The sequence below is a fragment of the Schistocerca cancellata genome, chromosome 2, assembly GCF_023864275.1.
Source record: "Schistocerca cancellata isolate TAMUIC-IGC-003103 chromosome 2, iqSchCanc2.1, whole genome shotgun sequence".
Taxonomy (NCBI): domain Eukaryota; kingdom Metazoa; phylum Arthropoda; class Insecta; order Orthoptera; family Acrididae; genus Schistocerca; species Schistocerca cancellata.
Genome location: NC_064627.1, coordinates 146,444,733 through 146,466,455, shown reverse-complemented (window position 1 = coordinate 146,466,455; position 21,723 = coordinate 146,444,733). Strand labels below are relative to the sequence as shown.

The following is a 21,723-nucleotide window of genomic DNA, read 5'->3' as shown; positions in this document are numbered from 1 at the left end:
GATTGAGCAGGAGTAGCAGCAGCAGTGATGTTGTTTGTGTGCCGCAGACAACCCGTCGTACTTCTCGCTGGGCCAGGCGGAGGCCGAGCTGCCACTGCCGCCGCCCACGCCGCCCGCCGCGGCAACCGCCAGCCCCTTCTCGTTCCTGCAGCGCTACCGCCGCGCCGTCGCCGCCAGCGCCGCCGCCTCCGCCACCCCCGCGATGGGCGGCTCGCACTCGGCGCCCGCAGCCGCTGCCGCGGCCGGTCTGGGCCCCCTGCTCGCCGCCCCCGCCGCCGCTCCCGCCGAGGCGTCCGGCGCCTGCCACGCGCTGCTCGCCCCCGCACAGCTGGCCTCACCGCCGTCCCCGGCCGCCGCCCCCGTCACGGTGCCAGCTACGACGGCCCCGGCGCCGCCCTGCACGCCGACCACGTCTCCGGCGGCGACCCCGTGCAAGAGCGCCGCGGTGCGGCCGAAAGACCTCAACGTATCGGCCAGGTACCAGCGGCCGACGCCGGCCAGGGGCGGCGGCTCGCTGCCGACGCCGCCCACGTCGCCCATCTCGCCCGCGTCGCCACCCCCGCCGCCCTTTGGAAGCGGCACCACTTCGACACCGTTCAGCTCCGCAGGCAGCAGCAGCCGCAGAAGCTTCCGGTCGCTGCTCAGGTCGCGCTCGGCCACGCAGGTAAACACTGTGCACCCCGCTGCCGTAACTTGTGAAAAGTATTTAAACCGACAAACTCTGCGAGGTTGTAGGGGACATCAAAACAAATATTTTTCCCTAATGCTATTTTTTCCTATGAGGGGTATTTAAACCGGTAGAGGAAGATTTCTCTGGCGGAAAATTAATTAAACCAACAAATACTTTTCCATTGTTTTTATGATAAGAGACAACACATTAACACGACCCAGTTTCAGTTACAGTAGATTTTGAAAAATGCCTCCATTGACATGTAAACAAAAACCCCAGGAGTATCCTGAATTGTTCCTGCTGCTGCTACTATCCGGGCAATCAGATAGTTTTCTGATGCTACAGGAGTTGCGTAAAAAAGGTTTCGCATCTCTCCCCACACAAAAAAGTCCAGAGGGCACATATCTGAGGATCGAGCAGGCCATGGTACAGGACCACCTGTGCCAATCCAAGTTTCTGGGAACCGTCGGTCCAGGAATCGACGCACACGACGACTGAAATGTGCCGGCGACCCGTCATGTTGGAACCACATGCGTTGTCTTGTAGGGAGCGGGACGTCTTCCAGTAATTCTAGGAACGCTCTCGGCAGAATATTGCAATAGTGCCTGCCATTTAATGGCCTAGGCGACAGATGCGGCCCAATTAAACAATCCCCAACGACACCGAACCGCACTTGAGGAGCGCTAGTAACTGTGGCATGTGGGTTATCCTCACTCCGAACATGCGAATTGTGCATGTTGCAGACTCCATCACGACCGAACGTTGCTTCACCGGTAAACAACACAGAGGATGGAAATGTAGGATGCATTTCACACTGTTGCAGGAACCACTGCGAAAACTGTGCTCTGGGTGGATAATCAAATGGTTCCAGGTTGTGGACACGCTGTAAGTGAAATGGACGTAACAATTGCTCTCACTGTTCTTACATTCGTCTGATTCGTCCCCATGTTACGTGAAAATGCACGAGCGCTGATTGAAGGATCCCCGGGATATGGCGATTAGGATATTGTTGTTGATACAGCTCGTCCGTTGTAGTGCGCTACGTAGTACGCACCAACCATATCAGTGTATTCACTCCAGGTGTATCGCAGAGACAATGCACTACTACACTGGTGGACAGCAGTTGCCTACAACTGAAGAGCGTAATATGCCCTCTAACAACTGAAGATCGTAATACGACCTCTAACAACTGAAGAGCATAATACGGCCTCCACCGGTTTAAATAATCCTCATAGGAAAGAATGACATAAGGGAAGAATATTTGTTTTGATGTCAACCTCCCACAGTTTGTCGGTTTAAATACTTTTAACCCTATATATAGGGTGATCCATTGATCGTGACCGGGCCAAATATCTCACGAAAGAAGCATCAAACTAAAAAACTACAAAGAACGAAACTCGTCTAGCTTGAAGGGGGAAACCAGATGGCGCTATGGTTGGCCCGCTAGATGTCGCAGCCATAACGGGTATCAATTGCGTTTTTTTTTAACTAGGAACCCCCATTTTTTATTACATATTCGTGTGTATGTAAAGAAATATGAATGTTTTAGTTGGACCACTTTTTTTGCTTTGTGATAGATGGCACTGTAATAGTCACAAACGTATAAGTGCGTGGTATTACGTAACATTCCACCTGTGCGGACGGTATTTGCTTCGTGATACATTACCCGTGTTAAAATGGACCGTTTACCAATTGCGGGAAAGGTAGATATCGTGTTGATGTATGGCTATTGTGATCAAAATGCCCAACGGGCGTGTGCCTTGTATGCTGCTCGGTATCCTGGACGACATCATCCAAGTGTACGGACCGTTCGCCGGATAGTTGCGTTATTTGAAGCAACAGGAAGTGTTCAGCCACATCTGAAACGTCAACCACGACCTGCAACAAATGATGATGCCCAAGTCGGGGTTTTAGCTGCTGTTGCGGCTAATCGGCACGTCAGTAGCAGACAAACTGCGTGAGAATGGGGAATCTCAAAAACGTCGGTGTTGAGAATGCTACAAGAACATCAATTCACCTGTACCATATTTCTACTTCTACGCACAAGGAATTGCATGGCGACGACTTTGAACGTCGTGTACAGTTCTGCCACTGGGCACAAGAGAAATTACGGGACGATTGCAGATTTTTTGCACGCGTTCTATTTAGCGACAAAGTGTCATTCACCAACAGCGGTAACGTAAACCGGCATAATATGCACTATTGGGGAATGGGAAATCCACGATGGCTGCGACAAGTGGAACATCAGCGACCTTGGCGGGTTAATGTATGGTGCGGCATTATGGAAGGAAGGATAACTGGCCCCCATTTTATCGATGACAATCTAAATGGTGCAATGTATGCTGATTTCCTAGGTAATGTTCTACCGATGTTACTACAAGATGTTTCACCGCATGACAGAATGGCGTTGTACTTCCAACATGATGGATGCCCGGCAGATAGCTCGCGTGCGGTTGAAGCGGTGTTGAATAGCATATTTCATGGCAGGTGGATTGCTTGTCGAAGCACCATGGTCCGCACGTTCACCGGATCTGACGTCCCCGGATTTCTTTCTGTGGGGAAAGTTGAAGGATATTTGCTATCGTGATCCACCGACAACGTCTGACAACATGCGTGAGCGCATTGTCAATGGATGTGCGAACATTATGGAAGGCGAACTACTCGCTGTTGAAAGGAATGTCGGTACACGTATTGCCAAATGCACTAAGACTAACGGACATCATTTTGAGCAATTATTTGCGTTTATGTGGTATTTACAGGTAATCATGCTGTAACAGCATGCGTTCTCAGAAATAAGTTCACGAAGATACATGTATCACATTCGAACAACCGAAATAAAATGTTGAAACGTACCTACGCTCTGTATTTTAATTTAAAAAACCTACCTGTTACCAACTGTTCGTCTAAAATTGTGAGCCATATGTTTGTGACTATTACAGCGGCATCTATCCCAAAGCGAAAAAAGTGGTCCAACTAAAACATTCATATCTCCTTACGTACTACACGAATATGTAATAAAAATGGGGGTTCCTATTGAAAAAAAACGGAGTTGATATCCGTTTGACCTATGGCAGCGCCATATAGCGGGCCAACCATAGTGCCATCTGGTTTCCCCCTTCAAGCTAGACAAGTTTCGTTCTTTGTAGTTTTTTCGTTTGATGCTTCTCTCATGAGATATTTGGCCCTGTCACTGTCAATTGACTATCCTGTATGTACATGTTGTAACACGATCTTCACTACTGATGAAAAAGATGCTGTAATGTTATAAAATTGAAGCTCCGAAGATGACAAGATGGCCATACCGGAACGGGTTAGCTAAATCTAGAAATGCTTAATCAGTAATCTTCGCAGTTGAAAGTTACTTCAGAGTCCGCTCTAGTGCAGATCGACTACACACTGATAGCAGATCAACAATACAGAAAAAAATTAATTACGTATTAACACATTGTAGATGGAATCCAAGTAGGTTTCAGACAGGAGCAGTTTGTCAGGCGGACAGCGCCCGAGTTTTCCAGTTGTTGGACCGGGCAGACTTAGTGGGCGACATTTTGCAGAAAATACAGGGTGTCTCTCATAAGAGTCTTTTGTGTTAGCAGAAGCCAACACCGTGTTACAAGTGGAGGCCGAAATGCACGCGTTTTAGCTCACGCAGGCTGGCGTGAGGAGGGAAGAATTATACTGACGTGATGTCTGGAACTTGACAAGGAATGAGAATTGAGAAAGCGGATGCTTAACTTTAATCCATTAATGATGAAGGTCGCTCTTGACTGTACATGATTCACAATATTATCTGTTCAGAATACATTCTTGAAGATATTTCTTATAGTAACTGAATATGGCGCCTTGCTAGGTCGTAGCAAATGACGTAGCTGAAGGCTTTGCTAAACTGTAGTTTCTGCAAATGAGAACGTATGTAGGCAGTGAACCATCGCTAGCAAAGTCGGCTGTACAACTGGCTCGAGTGCTAGGGAGGCTCTCTAGACTAAACCAGCCGTGTGGCGGCGCTCGGTCTACAATCACTGATAGTGGCGACACGCGGGTCCGACGTATACTATAGTTAAATTTTCCCATCTTTGCGGTTCGCGCATGCCCGCCCAGACGCGGGAGATTGCTGCGTTGCCAGTTGTATGCGCGAAGAGAAGCAGCGCCATAGTATAGTTCGCAAACTTATGTTTAGGGGCGAGCGCGCAGTTCATGAAGTAAAGCCACCACGGCCGCATTAACCCTTTCACTGCTACAGAGACGTGCTCCCCGCATTTCGCGATGTGCGCGATTTTGTCATCATTGCACTGCTCGCGTGTGCAGACACATGGTGTTTCGACTGCTTTGACACACATAATCATTCGATTTCACAAAAACTATTTGGCCCAAAAATCTGATTTTTACACATCTTCTTCACTGATACCTTCCCCCCATAAATGACTTAATTTTGTTTCGATGTTCAACGGAGTTATTGTGCAGCATTAGATGTAGTAAAGCATTGCACGAAATTTTCAGAGTTTGCAGAGATAAGAGTCCACAGCGTATACTTTCTGTATGGTCGATTTTAGTTGCCACTAGAAATTTCAAAAAAATTAGGTTCAAACGAATAAAATTCATGAAGTAAGACACTTGGATATTGTATGTAAATAAAGAAAATATTGAGCACCGATCAAGGTTTGAACTTACAACCTTTCACTTAGCAGTCATACGATTTTTTTTTTTTTTAAGTCTCATTTTGTTCGCTTTTGTTCGTTGCATCTGCTCGGGGCGGACGTCGTAAGACATCCGTTTAAGTTCGTTGTTGATCGATTAGCTCAGTTTTTTTATTACAGGGGGCTGCTAACCCTCTGACCAAACACGCTGAGCTACCATGCCGGCTTTACTTTAACCATTATGCTAACGCAGTTCGTCGTTCAGCATATGTCCCAGAGGACTTTAAAGTATCTTGCAAAATACCGACAAACACTGTTGGTATGATTATGAATTACTCACGTTTCGTCGAAGTACAATAGGAAATAAACTATTACCGCTGTTCTTTATTGCGAAAAAGCGGTTAGTGAGAATGATAGAAACATCTTTCCTTGCTATCGCCTGGATTAGGAAGCTTATTGCTTGTTTGGTTTAATTAATTAATGGAATATGGAGCAATTGGTATAAAGAACGCTTTTTCCAAACTTTCTATAAAAGAAAGTCTGCTATCAAGACTTTGCTTTTGTTGAATTACTTTATTTATGACTGAACGTTTCTAAAACTGAAGACACTCGTCCGTGCTCTGCACTGCAGTGGAGCTCTGGCAACGTCGTTCTCTGTTGATTGGCTGACTGTTTTGTGACGTCAGATGCGCAGAACGAACCTAAACTCGGCCGCCGTCATAAATGACGCGCACTTTAACGGACCGCGGCCGATTTAAAGGCTACCACCTAGCAAATGTGGTGTCTGGCGGTGACACCACAGAGTCGTCAGGTGTATTTTCTCTGGTGTTTCGGCAGCTATCAGCAATTTTTTTGTGTGTCTAGTTAGGGTAGCCCAAACAGGTAGCGCTCCTCACGTCTTCCGTGCGACGTCCAGTGGAGTCAGCGGTGTGTGGTGGTCGCGGTTGCAGGCGGTGATGCAGGGCGAGCCGCGGCCGTCGGACGTGGCGCCCGGCGGCGAGCTGCTGTCGGAGGACATGGTGGAGCTGACGGTGGAGGGCGGCGGCGCGCGCTACTACAACCTCACCGTGCCGCCGGCCGGCCGCCGCAGGCACTCCATCGGCGCCTTCCTCGCCAGGGACCGCGACGCCAGGGCGCGCGCCGCCGCGCTCAAGGTAACGCGCAACCACTCACTTCTTTGTTTATCTTACTACCATTTTCGATGCATAAAACTTCATCTACAGTTGCCGTCAAAGAATTCTACAATACACGGCCCATGAAACCCTCGTGGAAACTTTGCCGACGTGATCCAACAAATTAATCAGTGGCCGGAGCAGGCGCCATATCACGGAATTCAGCGTGGCGGGGCGGCGCCGTTATGAGGACGTCGGCTGACCTCGTGGTGCTCCAAGGCTGTGCTCGTCGATTCACTTCTAGCTATCTGGCTCAGTACATAGCTGAACGAAAACTTCCTGTCTCCAAGCTCAATCAAATGACTCTGAGCCCTACGCGACTTAACTGCTGTGGTCATTAGTCCCCTAGAACTTAGAACTACTTAAACCTAACTAACCTAAGGACATCACACACATCCATGCCTGAGGCAGGATTCGAACCTGCAACCGTAGCAGTCACGCGGTTCTAGACTGTAGCGCCTAGAACCGCACGGCCACTCCGGCCGGCCAAGCTCAATCGTTCCGTTTGCTAAGTCCTAAACTGCAGAGATGCTCACCAAGGGCGTACCCAGGATCTGAACTAGGGCAGGGGGGGGGGGGGGGGGGGGGCAGGTCATACTAGTCTCAGGAAACAAGGACTCGAGACAACATACAGCACTTCTTATTAAATAAAGCAGTAAACCAGTGAAAAACTGCTTTTAATAAACATTTTAAATACAAGAATGCACTTGTACAATCCGAGGAAACATGCAGCATTTCTTATTAAATAAAACAGTAAACTAGTGAAAAACTGCGAATATCTTCTGGGGGGGGGGGGGGGGGGGAGTTAACTGCCCCCCCCCCCTTGCCCCGCGCTGGGTATGCCCGTGATGCCCACTCTCTCTCAGGCTGAGTAAAGAACGCCACATCCGCACTCTAGGCAAGCTCGGAACGGAAGACCACTACGGAGACTTCTCCCAGTCTGCTCTTTGCCTCGGTTTGCCCTCCAGCAAAATCACCTACGCCAATTGCAGCGCAAGTCGCATTAATTATGCATCGCTTCCCAGCGCCAACCAATGGCTGCTCTGGGAAGTGAACAAATTCCCACAAAATTTCCCTTCCTCTCAACTTCTGCTATTTAGCTCCTCCCAGGCCATCCATCGAGGTTAGCGTCTGCACAAAACACCAATTTTTCCGAAATTCTGACTCCCAGAAGAGTATTTCAGATTCCTCAGTCCTACGTTCCCGTCGGAGGCCGGTGTATTTCGTTCTGTCGCTCTTCACCCGATTTACTTCAGACTCTGCGCATCGTGAATTCGGCGTGAAGTTGCTATAGTCATGAACGTGCATATTTTGGCCTCTGTTGACCACTCCACCGTAGCTTTGCGCAGCTTTCTCGCACGTTTCACTGAAAACGGGACGACGGACATTTATCGACAGGTGTACACTTTCTCCATCTGCTTCCCGGTACACCAGCGTGGAGTCAACCACCCACTCACTGTCACTCATCTTAAGGCAGCTAGAGGCCGCGCCGCGTTACCGCTTTCTCAGAGCTCGAGCCGCCCTAAGCTGCCTATTGTCGCTTTCCTTCGCCGCTCCCCAGCCGGCCACACTCACTCGAATACTTCCCTGGCACAAACTAGCCTCCAGTAAATCAACGCGTTTCCACAACGTTTTCATGTCGTGTGAATTACTTTAAAACCATCACCCGACATTAATTATTCCAATACATCCATACTATACCCACTACAAGATGCATTGTGCCTTGTCAGTCATTTTTGTTCACCCTACTGTTCGCTCAACGTGAGTTAGGTGATCTTTAATGACTTCATGTAAGGGGCATAGTTCTTGCCATCTTACAAACTGTGGGAACATAAATATGTACACTGAAGGCTTCTATGAAGTAAAATATGTGTCTGGTGTGACCGAAGAAGAAACTGGACTCGATTTAGAAGAGACAGGGCATCCAGTATTAGAAACAGAATTTAAGAGAGCTCGAAGGACATAAACTCAAGTAAGGCAGAAGGGTTAAATAGCATCCCATCAGAATTTCTAAAATAATTGGCGAAAGTGGCAACAAAACAGCTTCTTATGTCGGTCTGTAGAATGTGTATGTCCGGCGACATATCGTCTGACTTTCGGAGAAATCTCTCACACACAAATCCGAAGACTGCAACAGCTGACAGGGCATCTCAGATCGATAAGGTGACCAAAATAGAAATGCACCGTCTATCTTATGCTGGCGAGGCGGCGTCGGGGCACCTCGATCTTAAATTTTTGTGCAGGATAGCTAAAAATTTCATACTCAGCTATTCTCTGGGAATGCCAGTGGCGGCATGGTGCCCCCTGCTACGCCAGGCACCAGCCCTGCCTTAAATAAAAATAAAAAAAATAAAAAACACGAAGTAGGCACCACAGTCTCAGTCTCACGAAAATGACCCGTCTCCCTGGACAGACTAGCCTCTCGTAATCTCACTGACTGCCTTCTGCCGACCACACCAGGACTGTACCTCCCCAGAGACCTTCTCCCATGTCAACACGTTCAGTGCGTCCAACAGAATAAACAGCAAACAGTGGCATAAAATGAAACAATATCGATCTATTCAATCGTTTGCTCATTGGTACTTGCGCGTTAGTTGTTGAAGGTGTTGGAAATGAGTCGTGTGGCCATTTCGGATCAATACGAGGATCTTTCTTTTTCAACCTTTGATCGCAAAGCGTATACCGCACAGTAGGCGATTGAACATCTGCTCCATAAAGTCTGTCACTGCCGAGTTCAAGAAGCAAGTTTGTGCCGAGCTCCAGTCGAATAAACACCATCAGCTCAATTGTTTCTCCCGCCATGATGCGAATTGTGAAGCGGTACTAGTTTCCTGCAAGTAGACGGTACCGAAGACAAAAATAAACGCAACTGTTTGTTATGACACTTTACGACGTTTGGGGAGAGCCGTTTGAACCGTGATTTATTTTCAAAGAATATTCTTAACAATTTATTTCATTTACTAGCGATTCATCAAGAACATTAACACATATAATCACACATGTAAGCATGGAAGTAGTTACCAGGGAGTAACTGATGAAAACATAACCAAATTCCTTTTAACAAATAGGAATTTTATTCACTTTAATAGTGCCTAAAAGCATTTTTTTAAATAAACAGATTTAAAATTATAATCAGAAACCACCCTATAAATATCAGAGTTACGATTTATTCAGAGGCAGAAACAAACAAGCTTTGACTGTATGAACTTTCGGGCAGAGAACCTTGCCGCTCCCTTTTGACACAGCCGTAGTTACGACCGCTCACAACAACCTCTGAAAGACTACACTGGTGCAAATCTGCAACACACCAGATAACTTTAAACTAAGAGTTTCAACAATTTACACAAGCACACAAACTATGCACCCCACGTAGGAGGGATGGAAATGGTACAAAACACTAACAATTAAAATATTAACCTCCCCACCGAAGGTGCAACTCGATTTTAACTTCTAAGAAAAGTCTTACGGTGAAAGGGTGGCAACTTTATATACTAAAATGATCATTTAAATAAAAGCCTATGAAATGCAATCTTACATAAAATTCTACAAGGTTGGCCAAAGAATAATTAAGATGCTCTACAGTACACAGATACCGCCTCTCAAGATCATAGGCAATAATATCAAAGTTTCCAAGGATCAAAACATATTTCAGGTCTTCGGCCGCTACACTCTCAGCAATAAATTCGTTAACACACCATATCCGACAAACATGACAGAGGCAGCTACTAACGTACGGCAAATTGATAGGGACATTACCGAACAACCCGAACCGCAGGTTGCTCTAACCCGCCCCTACTCCACAGGGGAAAAACTGACCACCCAATTTATAAACAACCACGTTCCGGCGGGTGGGTAAACGGAGAAGAATGGTGGGACGACCCCTGAGCAAAACGGCTGGTGACCTCACCAAGAAAACAAGTAGAATTTAACAAGAGTAAATCAAATAAGATATCACCAATCACTTAACCTCTAATAAACTGCGATTTCTCGAGAAGACCTGGCGCAGCACCCCCAGATCGCTCTTCCGAACCGTCCGCTGCCAGCCGCTTCAACGGACGTAGGAAGGCGCACCAACCTCCCGTCTCACGGCGTCGCAGCTCGCACCGGCCAGACCGATGTCGTGGGTTGACTCCTGTTGCTCTCATGTCGACCGCGAAGTCACTACCCCTCGCTATACGCCGCGGCCCACTGGACTCACGTGGCGACCTCACATGCGCCGACGCTCAAGACGGACGAGTCATCTTGTGTCTCAGTGCGCTTTCGACCAACCGATCGATCCAACCGCCAATGACCATTGCCTGAGCAAACTCGAGCAGACTGGCGGCCTAACGCGCAGACTCAGATGCAGGACCGGGCGACCACTCGCTGAGTTGTCTTACTGGCGGAGTGGAAAGACTCTCATTTTGCGCGCTTTAAAGGTTGATCCGAACGACAAACATAGGAACGCTCCGAACGACAGACAGACACTAACTGCCTAACAAATGCGGACGAGAGACAGACTAGCAAGCTGGGGACGAGAGACTGACCCAGACTGACTGACTGGCGAGCTCATAGCGTCCCTTAAATGCACGTGAACAGGCAACCATTTCCCTTTCCCACCAGAGGGAGACACCGAAGCTGCGATTGCCACAGCAGCGCCACCGCCAGAAACGGAGGGCGACTGCTTCACACCACGCGCTGCGGCGCGCTCTTCAAAACAGCAATTTTTACCACGGCTCAGCGTTGAAATCAGAACAATAAGTATGCTGAATTCGAGAATTGTTCCGATCCATGACGACGGCCGTCCTCAAATTGCTGGTGCAGCCAAACGGCTCCTTGAGCGACTTCAGTCTGACATTTTCGATCACTCGCCGTACCGCCCCGACCTGCCGTCGAGTATCTTCCATCTTGTCCCCGATTTGAAGAAGTCGTTAAGCGGGCGGTGCTTCCAAGGAAACGAGGACCTTCATGACGACGTCAAGACTTCTCAGTTTCAACATTATGTTTACGCAGGAGCAGCAACCTTTTTAATATTTCATGAAGAGTTTATTAACAATCTGTACACTCGCAGTTCATAAGTTTGACGACTACTTTCGAACCAGCTGGTTCATTCTCAATCCTGGCCTACCGCCCCTGCACTGAAGGCGCCTGATCTTAGTAAAAAACACAAAAAATGGGTATACGTGAAATGCCTGGGCTAGCAGGACAGAGCGGATTAGGTTGTGGAAAGGGGCCAAAATGAGTTCCTGTCAGTTGCACTCAACATACAAACTTTATTTATCAACACACAATATTACCAAAACTTTAATCGACCTCCTCTGATTAACTTTAGATCGGCTGAAGGCCACATTCAAAATCGAAGACACAAGGCGTAAGCAAAATTGAAATTCAAGATTCTTCTGGAGGTTTCACCCAAGAATATTTTCTGAATCTTCAATCTAATCGGCTGAAGGCATTAGCAATTCAGTTTTAATGGAACTAGGCTGGAGGTCGCATATTAAGCAATAAGAGGAGTTTCAATGAAAAGGCAGAAGGCCTTATCTTAAAATGTTGTTGTTGTTGTGGTCTTCAGTCCTGAGACTGGTTTGATGCAGCTCTCCATGCTACTCTATCCTGTGCAAGCTTCTTCATCTCCCAGTATCTACTGCAACCTACATCCTTCTGAACCTGCTTAGTGTATTCATCTCTTGGTCTCTCTCTACGATTTTTACCCTCCACGCTGCCCTCCAATGCTAAATTTGTGATCCCTCGATGCCTCAGAACATGTCCTGCCAATCGATCCCTTCTTCTAGTCAAGTTGTGCCACAAACTTCTCTTCTCCCCAATCCTATTCAATACTTCCTCATTAGTTATGTGATCTACCCATCTAATCTCCAGCATTCTTCTGTAGCACCACATTTCGAAAGCTTCTATTCTCTTCTTGTCCAAACTAGTTATTGTCCATGTTTCACTTCCATACATGGCTACACTCCATACAAATACTTTCACAAATGACTTCCTGACATTTAAATCTATACTCGATGTTAACAAATTCCTCTTCTTGAGAAACGCTTTCCTTGCCATTGCCAGTCTACATTTTATATCCTCTCTACTTCGACCATCATCAGTTATTTTGCTCCCCAAATAGAAAAACTCCTTTACTACTTTAAGTGTCTCATTTCCTAATCTAATTCCCTCAGCATCACCCGACTTAATCCGACTACATTCCATTATCCTCGTTTTGCTTTTGTTGATGTTCATCTTATATCCTCCTTTCAAGACACTGTCCATTCCGTTCAACTGCTCTTCCAAGTCCTTTGCTGTCTCTGACAGAATTACAATGTCATCGGCGAACCTCAAAGTTTTTATTTCTTCTCCATTCGCCTGATACCTTCTGTTTCAAGGAACTCCTCCACGGTGGCAGCTCGGTGAGGTCGTGCGTTATCACCCGTCGGGAGGAAGGTGGGACCCACTGCACCCTGAAAAGATGGACATACTGGTGCAAAACGACGTCCCGATACACCTGACCTGTTACAGTTCATCTATCAAAGACATGCAGGGGTGTACGAAAACCAATCATAATCCCATTCTACACCATCAAACCACGACCTCCATGCAGGTCCCTTTGAAGCACATTAAGGGGTTGGTATCTGATTTCTGGTTTACGCCAGATGAAAACCCGTTGAGAATCACTGTTCAGACTATAACTGGACCTGTCCATGAACATAACCTGGGACCACTGTTCCAATGAACGTGTACTGTGTTATTGACACCAGGCTTTACAGGTCTCCTGCGACCAGGGGTCAGTGGAATGTACCTTGCAGGTCTCCGGGCGAATAAACCATGTCTGTTCAGTCGCCTGTAGACTGTGTGTCTGGATACAACCGTTCCGCTGGCTGCGGTAAGGTCCCGAGCAAGGCTACTTGCAGTACTCCCTGGCCGTCTGCGGGCACTGATGGTCTGGTCTGCTGGAATCGTTGCCATAATCTTGAGATGGCACACGGAAGGTCTGTGCTACGACCTGCTGTGTTTGACCAGCCTCCAGTCGCCCTAGTATTCTACTTTTCATAACGTCATCAATCAGTGTTCTTTGAGCCATTTTCAACACACAGTCACCATTAGCACGTCTGAAAACGTCTGAACACTTACTCGCTGCACCGTACACTGACATGCACCAACATACTTCTGCGTACGTGGACTGCTGGCAGCGCCACCATGCGACGACCGCAGGTCAAATGCACCGCATGTATCGTACCCCGAGGTGATTTACACCCCGCAAACCTCCCAGCAGAACGTTGTTTCTCTATGTATCAGCATTATCCTTAATTTATGAGCATGAGTGTAGCAGGTTACGTGTCGAATAATCCTACAACAAAGAAGCGATGTGAGTAAGGGTTTCAACTGAAAAGCATCGACTAAAAAGGTATCGAGATGATAGCACTCGATACGGAAAGTCTCGATACTTTTTGCGTGTTCCCGGACACACCAGCTTGTATGTGAGTGGTGAGTGAAACCGGCACGTAGTGTATTTTCGCGGGTAATGGCGATATACAGGAAGGGCGTGCTGGCAAGCGTCCCAGTGGAACAAAGGTGCAGCGCGGCCGTCAGCGCCCCCTCGCCGCGTGGAGCCGCCAGGTGACGACGTGGGCGAGGCCGGCGGAAGCGCCCGCTGCCTGCTGCTGGCTGCTCGGCTGCACAACCAGACCCGCTGAGGCAGCGGCGACGGCTGTTGCAGGTGTCGGCGGCTGCGTCGGCCGTGTCCGCGGACGAGGAGGCCGCCTCCGCCGCCGCCGCCGCCGCCGCCGCCTCCGCCTCCGGCGCAGCCTCCAGCGGGGGCCGCACGCACCGCGCCGGCTCCAGCTCCAGCCAGGGCTCGGGACAACACTGCCGCTCGTCGCACGCCCGCCGCAGGTGCCCCAAGTGCTCCGCCGGTGAGTACCCCGCCTACCGTTCCACTAGCAGCGCTGCGTCTCAACCCGCAACCGCCACTGTCTTACACCGTTCCGTGCTCATTCAGTTCTAATAACTAACGAGGGCTGTTCGGAATGCAAGGTCCGATCGGGCGTGAAATGGAGACCGCACTGAAAATCCGATGAAGCTTTGAACAGATATGTTGGACAGTATCTCTTGTATACCCGTCGATCGCGTCAAGTCGCTCCTTTCAGTTCTGAGCGCACAGTGAACAGGTAAATATGCCTAGGACAATAGTGTCTCCCGCTAAGGATGAGGGCCTGATGTTATGGAGCCCACATCACATACACTACTGGCCACTAAAATTGCTACACCACGAAGATGACGTGCTACAGACGCAAAATTTAACCGACAGGAAGAATATGCTGTGATATGCAAATGATTAGCTTTTCAAACCATTCACACGAGGTTCGTGCCCATCGTGACACCTACAACGTACTGACATGAGGAACGTTTCCAACCGATTTGTCGTACACAAACAGCAGTTGACCGGCGCTGTCTGGTGAAACGTTGTTGTGATGCCTCATGTAAGGAGGAGCAATGCGTACCATCACGTTTCCGACTTCGATAAAGGTCGCATTGTAGCCTATCGCGATTGCGGTTTATCGTATCGCGACATTGTTGCTTGCATTGATCGAGATCCAATGACTGTTAGCAGAATATGGAATCGGTGGGTTCAGGAGGGTAATACGGAACGCCGTGCTGCATCCCAACGGCCTTGTATCACTAGCAGTCGAGATGACAGGCATCCTATCCCCATGGCTGTAACGGATCGTGCAACCACGTCTCGATCCCTGAGTCAACAGATGGGGACGTTTGCAAGACAACAACCATCTGCACTAACAGTTCGACGACGTTTGCAGCAGCATGGACTATCAGCTCGGAGACCAAAGCTGCGCTTTCCCTTGACGCTGCATCACAGACAGGAGCGCCTGCGATGATGTACTCAACGACGACCCTGGGTGCACGAATGGAAAAACGTCATTTTTTCGGATGAATCCAGGTTCTGTTTACAGCATCGTGATGGTCGCATCCGTGTTTGGCGACATCGCGGTGAACACACATTGGAAGCGTGTATTCCTCATCGCCATATTGGCGTATCACCCGACGTGATGGTATGGGCTGCCATTGGTTACACGTCTCGGTCATCTCTTGTTCGCATTGATGGCACTTCCAGCAGTCGACGTTACATTTCAGATGTGTTACGTCCCGTGGCTCTAACCTCCATTCGATCCCTGCGAAACCCTACATTTCAGCGGGATAATGTACGACCGCATGTTGCAGGTCCTGTACGGGTCTTTCTGGATACAGGAAATGTTCGACTGCTGCCCTGGCCAGCACATTCTCCAGATCTCTCACCAACTGAAAATGTCTGGTGAATGGTGGCCGAGCAACTGGCTCGTCACAATACGCCAGTCACTACTCTTGATGAACTGTGGTATCGTGTTGAAGCTGCATGGGCAGCTGTACCTGTACACGCCATCCAAGCTCTGTTTGACTCAATGCCCAGGCGTATCAAGGCCGTTATTACAGCCAGAGGTGGTTGTTCTTGGTACTGATTTCTCAGCATCTATGTACCCAAATTGCGTGAAAATGTAATCACATGTCAGTTCTAATTTAATGTATTTGCACAATGGATACCTGTTTATCATCTGCATTTCTTCTTGGTGTAGAAATTTTAATGGCCAATAGTGTAGCTGTCATGCGTTTCGATCTTCAAGACAATTCTCGGCCACACTCTGCTGGGGGAATGAAGATGCTCCTGCAGCGTTTTCGATGGGAAATGTTTGACTACTCCTAATTGGCTCCTCCCGAGTTTCATTAATGCTCACATGAACAGCTGGCTATTAAGAAAACATTTTGACATAGACAGCGAGTTGTGCACCAGCGTAGAGAAGTGGTGAGAAACGCAGGTGGCTGGCTTGTATGACGAGGGTAAAAGAAAATTTGTTCAACGCTACGACAAATTTCTAAGTCGGAGCGGTGACTATGTATAGAAGTAGCTTGGAAGTTGTAGCTAACTGTCGCAAATAAAACATTTTTAATTTTCGTAGTAGTTTCCATTTCGTGATCGGTCGGACCTTACTTTCCGAATAGCCCTCGTAATTCGCGATTGCGGATGTATACCAGGGTCGCGTTTTAAGTTTTCACCATTAAGATGTCACGCTACTGTTGTTTCAGAATTTATCATTGTTAAACCATTGGCGGCTCAGACGCTGGCCGAATAAATCGTTTACAGCGAACTTCTAACGAAACTGTTATGCTTACGTCAAGCTGCAGGTTAAGGTTGAAATCCATTACTTCCTGTTATGCTTAAACGTTAGTGTATAACGGTTATGACTCCGATACTGATTTCCTGAAAACATTCCCCTCCTTGTAAAAGTATTTTGACCTCTGACTGAACAACAATGCGATCTGATTTCAATTAGTGAGATATTGGGTAACAAGCACACTTTGAAGGCTAACAATATTGCAACAAGCTCAAGAAATCCGACACAAAAATCGGACCTTCACCCGTCCCCTACCCTAAGAATAAATTCCATAGAATGATTGTTGATAATCAATTCACTTCCTAAATTAACAAAAATTCCAGAAAAACATAATAAAATCGTTCATGAACCTCATTTCCGAACCTTAAGCTCAGATTTGAAGATCGAGTCCTCGCTCTACCAGTCTTTTAACGTAGCGGTTCTTGCTGCTCGTCGTCGATTACTCGAGCCATGGTGTTCCCGTAAAATAGATGGATGCGATCTGCAACGTGAGTGTTGGTCTCCTGACCCTGCATTAAACGAGAAAATAGGGAGAAAAGGAGAAATCGGGCTCTGTGGATGCGTTCTTTTTGCTAAACAAACAAACTGCCTCCGAAACTTCCACTCGCAGATTCTAGTTATATGATTTTTTCAGAGCTTCAGCAGAATGATGTCACTCGATTGGTTATAGATCTTGTAACATTAATTTCAATATCAGAGACTTCATACCAGTTACAAACCGTCTCTTTTTGGCTATATGAAGAACTTTGATTATGTACTCTTTAAAGCCCCGTTGAGTGATGCACGGCAATCACTCGCTAATAATTTGTGTATTGCAGATCAAGATTTCATCCTATGTATCGCTATAATTAGTACGCCAAAGAGTGCTTGAAATCTGTACCTGCAATAAACAGATTACTAACGACTGATTGCTATACATTTTCTCAACTTCAAATAAACACAATCGCTGACTACAATCGTTCCATATGGAATCGAGTCTGATTGTTTAAGGTGCGATTGTCATCAATACAGCTCTCCATACCAGAAATTTGTAGTTGTTCCTCACAGAGACACAAGGAATTCATTAAGGGAATGTTGGGTATTAATAGCCGCTTCATCTTCGTTTAGTCCTTTATTATTGGATCACTACTTCCTTGCCGTCAGTATGACAGAGCGCCGGCCGCTGTGGCCGAACAATTCCAGCAGCTTCAGTTCGCAACCGCGCTGATGCTACGAGCGCAGATTCGAGTCCTGCCTCGGGCATGGATGTCTGTGATGTCCTTAGGTTGGTTAGGTTTAAGTAGTTCTAAGTCTGGGGGACTGATGACCTCAGATGTTAAGTCCCATAGTGCTCAGAGCCATTTGAACCATTTTTGAACCATTTGAACCATATGTCAGAGCATGCGGCTGCGTCCCCTGGTCGCAATGCAGTATAGATCGGAGAAGTGGGCACATTCATTATATTGGAATCCGGATGTTTTATTCTATAACATACCGCCTTTTAGTGGTGTTTTATTCTGACGGACAACGAATGTTGGGTAAAAAGCTTCCGAGCTTTTCCGCTGTAATGTTTTAATCGTATGCTCACCCGAAGACGTGGTTTTTAGTGCTACGAAACCAGTAGTCACCCAATAACAAATGGCTAAGTACAGCTAAAGCGGTTATTAATACCCAAGATGACTACTCATAGATGTGGTTGCCCTACCTACAAGGTTGTTGTTGAGATATAAGAACGTAGGCTTCCGCGGCCGGTGTCATAGTGATTAAAATTCTTCTGGGTATTATGCCGCGTCATTGCTAAAAACTAACAACAATAATAAACTAAAACCGACGTTTCGGCCGAATTGAAACGGCCTTCCTCAGGGCACGACCGGTTTTGCATGGGGATAGGTGCTTCAATTTATTACAGACTATCGATGTCTGACGTCACTGTTGTAAAACTTTTAATTGGCCCTCTAATATGATCGGCTAGTCATGGCGTAAGGGAAGGTGGAAGGAAAGAGGCTATTCGTGGATGTCCATGTCGTCAACGATTGGTAGCTGTCCGCCAATCAGCGTTCGGCTTCTGGTCGGCAAGTATTCCTCCTGGTGTGCGCGGAAGTGGCCTGACAGTTGCTCTACAGCTGTTTGTGCAGATACGTCCGTGTCCCGTGGCTCTTCTGCCCCGCGACCGCTCGCGGCCCGTTGGGCTGGGATGGCCGGCAGCCAGGACGCCGGGAGTTTGTAGCCATCTTCTCTGTTGATGTTGTCAGGCTGATTAATAATTTCGATCGCCTCCCGTATTTTGCGTTCTCGCATCCACGATTCTTTCGCCAGTAGTCGGGCTTCCTGGAACCTGATAGGTTGTCCACAGTCACGGTCGTTTTCCGCTATCGCCGATTTATTATGTTGTTGTAATCGTACGTAGCGTTCATGTTCTGCTACTCGTAAGCTGACACGTCTCCCCGTTTCTCCTATGTAGGTAGCTCCGCACTCACACCGTAGTTCGTAAACACCTGCAGTGTTAAGATTGTTGACTACATCCTTGGTGGAGCCTATCATTTCGTGGACCCTGTGACTGCTTCGAAAAATCGGTTTGAAACCTCGTCGGCGAAGGACGTTCCCTAGCCTTTCACTGACGTCTTTTACATATGGTACGTGTACCAGTGAAAGCTTCTCTTGTTTGCCTTCTTCTCGTGTTCTGCTCCCTTTGGTTTTAGCTACCTTTCTTATGATAGTCTGTAATTAATAGAAGCACCTATCCCCATGCAAAACCAGTCGTGCCCTGAGGAAGGCCGTTGCAATTCGGCCGAAACGTCGGTTTTAGTTTATTGTTGTTGTTAGTTTTTAGAAATGACGCGGCATGATACCCACAAGAATTTTAATCACTGGGTTGTTGAGATCGTTTGAAACAGTAGTGACGTTTTAGCTTTCCTAAATTTAGTTGAGGAGGAGGTCGAGCAGATACTACGAGACACATGCAGCGTTAATAGTTCACTTTATTAAGCCTCTTCAAGTTAGAATAATTAAATTTACAAGCAGCCCTTGTCTACATAGATGACATATATTTATTACTGTCTCTGTCCCCTAACAGTTAGCACTTTGTTCTTGTAAGAGTGTTCAATTGAATATACCGTTGATACACTGTTCTGACTTGTAATACAACTCGCGCTGCTGGATCTAATTAGAGCCGTCGGTGGAAGAGACTAGGCGGCTAACATTGACCGGCACGCAGACGAGATGTAATGAGTCACGTGACGCAGCGCCACACGGCACAGCACGGAACGGTCTGGTTAACGTGATTTTTGCGCCCTCGGCGCTCTACGGCGGCAGTTTTCGCCTTTATTTGGCTCGCAACCCAAACAGTTTCTTCACGAAAATGGACGCACTTAAAATTCCTACGTTAGCTGTATTCAAACGCACATTTCCTCCCTTGTCCGTATGCTAGTCACATTGTTTCTGTCTGTGGTATGCATAGATAAAAACTTCAATATCCGTGAACATGTAATAAGAGAAAAAGGGAAGGTACGTGCCCAGTCAGTAACGACATCAGCTTACAAAAGTTCACCAAATCAAACAAACTTACTCTTGACAGTGAACATATTTATATTTACCCAACATAAAGCAGTCCACCCTGATAGCTGAGTGATTCGTATTGTGGCTTTTCTAACGCGGGACATTCCGTATCGGATTACTCCCCTTTCATTAATATTTCCGGAACGTGACTGTTTTCCTCGGACAAAGACCAATGCTGTGAATTGGATTCGCGGACATACCATTTACTACCTATTTGGACAAACTGTAGACTCTGTACTCGATTTTTGAACGTACCTCAATGACCGTCATTATGTCGTTGTCCATCACCCAAAATACAGACAATTTTTCTCGAACCTCCTTGGGAGTGCTTTCCACGACACGCCTCGCAGCTGGAATGTGTTGAGCCAAGAGAGAAGAAGATTTCCTGTTTGAACCAATGAACATTTCTGAACAATTGAATGGAACACATCAATTTCGAGAAGACGTCACTCAACAGCGGGGCGCAGAAGGCCTCTCATCAATTACACAACAAAAATAAACAAAAAATTCAGAAAAAGGAAGATTTTGTTTTGTTTGTACGGATAGCCCTAACCTTGAATTCCCATATTTCCCCTGGTATATAGGCAGCTCTCTGGGGTCGGTTTAGTCAGGAGCCAACGCCTGAACTGGACCAGATTTATTTGTTATAGGATGAAAAGAGGCGGTGGCACTTAGTTTCTTTTTTTTTAGTTCCATTTTCCTAAGGGGATTTAAAATAAGAGAGAAAAAAAAGCGATCTCCACTCCTCCACTGTTCGATCGTGTGTATCAGAGAGCACCGAATTACGTAGGGATCCAAAGGGAACGGTGATGGACCTTCGGTACAGAAGAGACTGGAACAGCACATTACGTCCACATGCTAACACCTTTTTATTGGTCTTTTTCACTGACGCACATGTACATTACCATGAGGGGTGAGGTACACGTACACACGTGGTTTCCGTTTTTAATTACGGAGTGGAATAGAGTGTGTCACGACATGTCAGGCCAATAGATGTTCAATGTGGTGGCCATCATTTGCTGCACACAATTGCAATCTCTGGCGCAATGAATGTCGTACACGCTGCAGTACATCTGGTGTAATGTCGCCGCAGGCTGCCACAATACGTTGTTTCATATCATCTGGGGTTGTAGGCACATCACGGTACACATTCTCCTTTAACGTACCCCACAGAAAGAAGTCCAGAGGTGTAAGATCAGGAGAACGGGCTGGCCAATTTATGCGTCCTCCACGTCCTATGAAACGCTCGTCGAACATCCTGTCAAGGGTCAGCCTAGTGTTAATTGCGGAATGTGCAGGTGCACCATCATGCTGATACCACATACGTCGACGCGTTTCCAGTGGGACATTTTCGAGCAACGTTGGCAGATCATTCTGTAGAAACGTGATGTATGTTGCAGCTGTTTGGACTCCTGCAATGAAGTGAGGACCAATGAGGTGGTCGCCAATGATTCCGCACCATACATTTACAGTCCACGGTCGCATAGCTTACCTGTCTGAGCCAGCGAGGATTG

At 47.3% G+C, this 21,723-nt stretch overlaps 2 protein-coding genes across 2 annotated transcripts in view; both read left to right on the top strand.

The window, feature by feature from the left end:
* The first annotated feature begins 202 nt into the window (after window positions 1-202).
* LOC126152024 (translation initiation factor IF-2-like) overlaps window positions 203-21,723 on the top strand; it is a 29,515-nt gene continuing 7,994 nt past the window's right edge. The window contains exons 1-3 of the mRNA XM_049915980.1: window positions 203-664; window positions 6,255-6,458; window positions 14,170-14,365. Coding sequence (XP_049771937.1) covers window positions 203-664; window positions 6,255-6,458; window positions 14,170-14,365 — 862 coding nt within the window. The remainder of the gene's footprint in view (window positions 665-6,254; window positions 6,459-14,169; window positions 14,366-21,723) is intronic.
* Window positions 14,248-21,723, top strand: part of LOC126161440 (phosphoinositide 3-kinase adapter protein 1) — a 486,142-nt gene continuing 478,666 nt past the window's right edge. The window contains exon 1 of the mRNA XM_049917245.1: window positions 14,248-14,365. The gene's annotated coding sequence lies outside the window, so the exon portion shown is untranslated. The remainder of the gene's footprint in view (window positions 14,366-21,723) is intronic.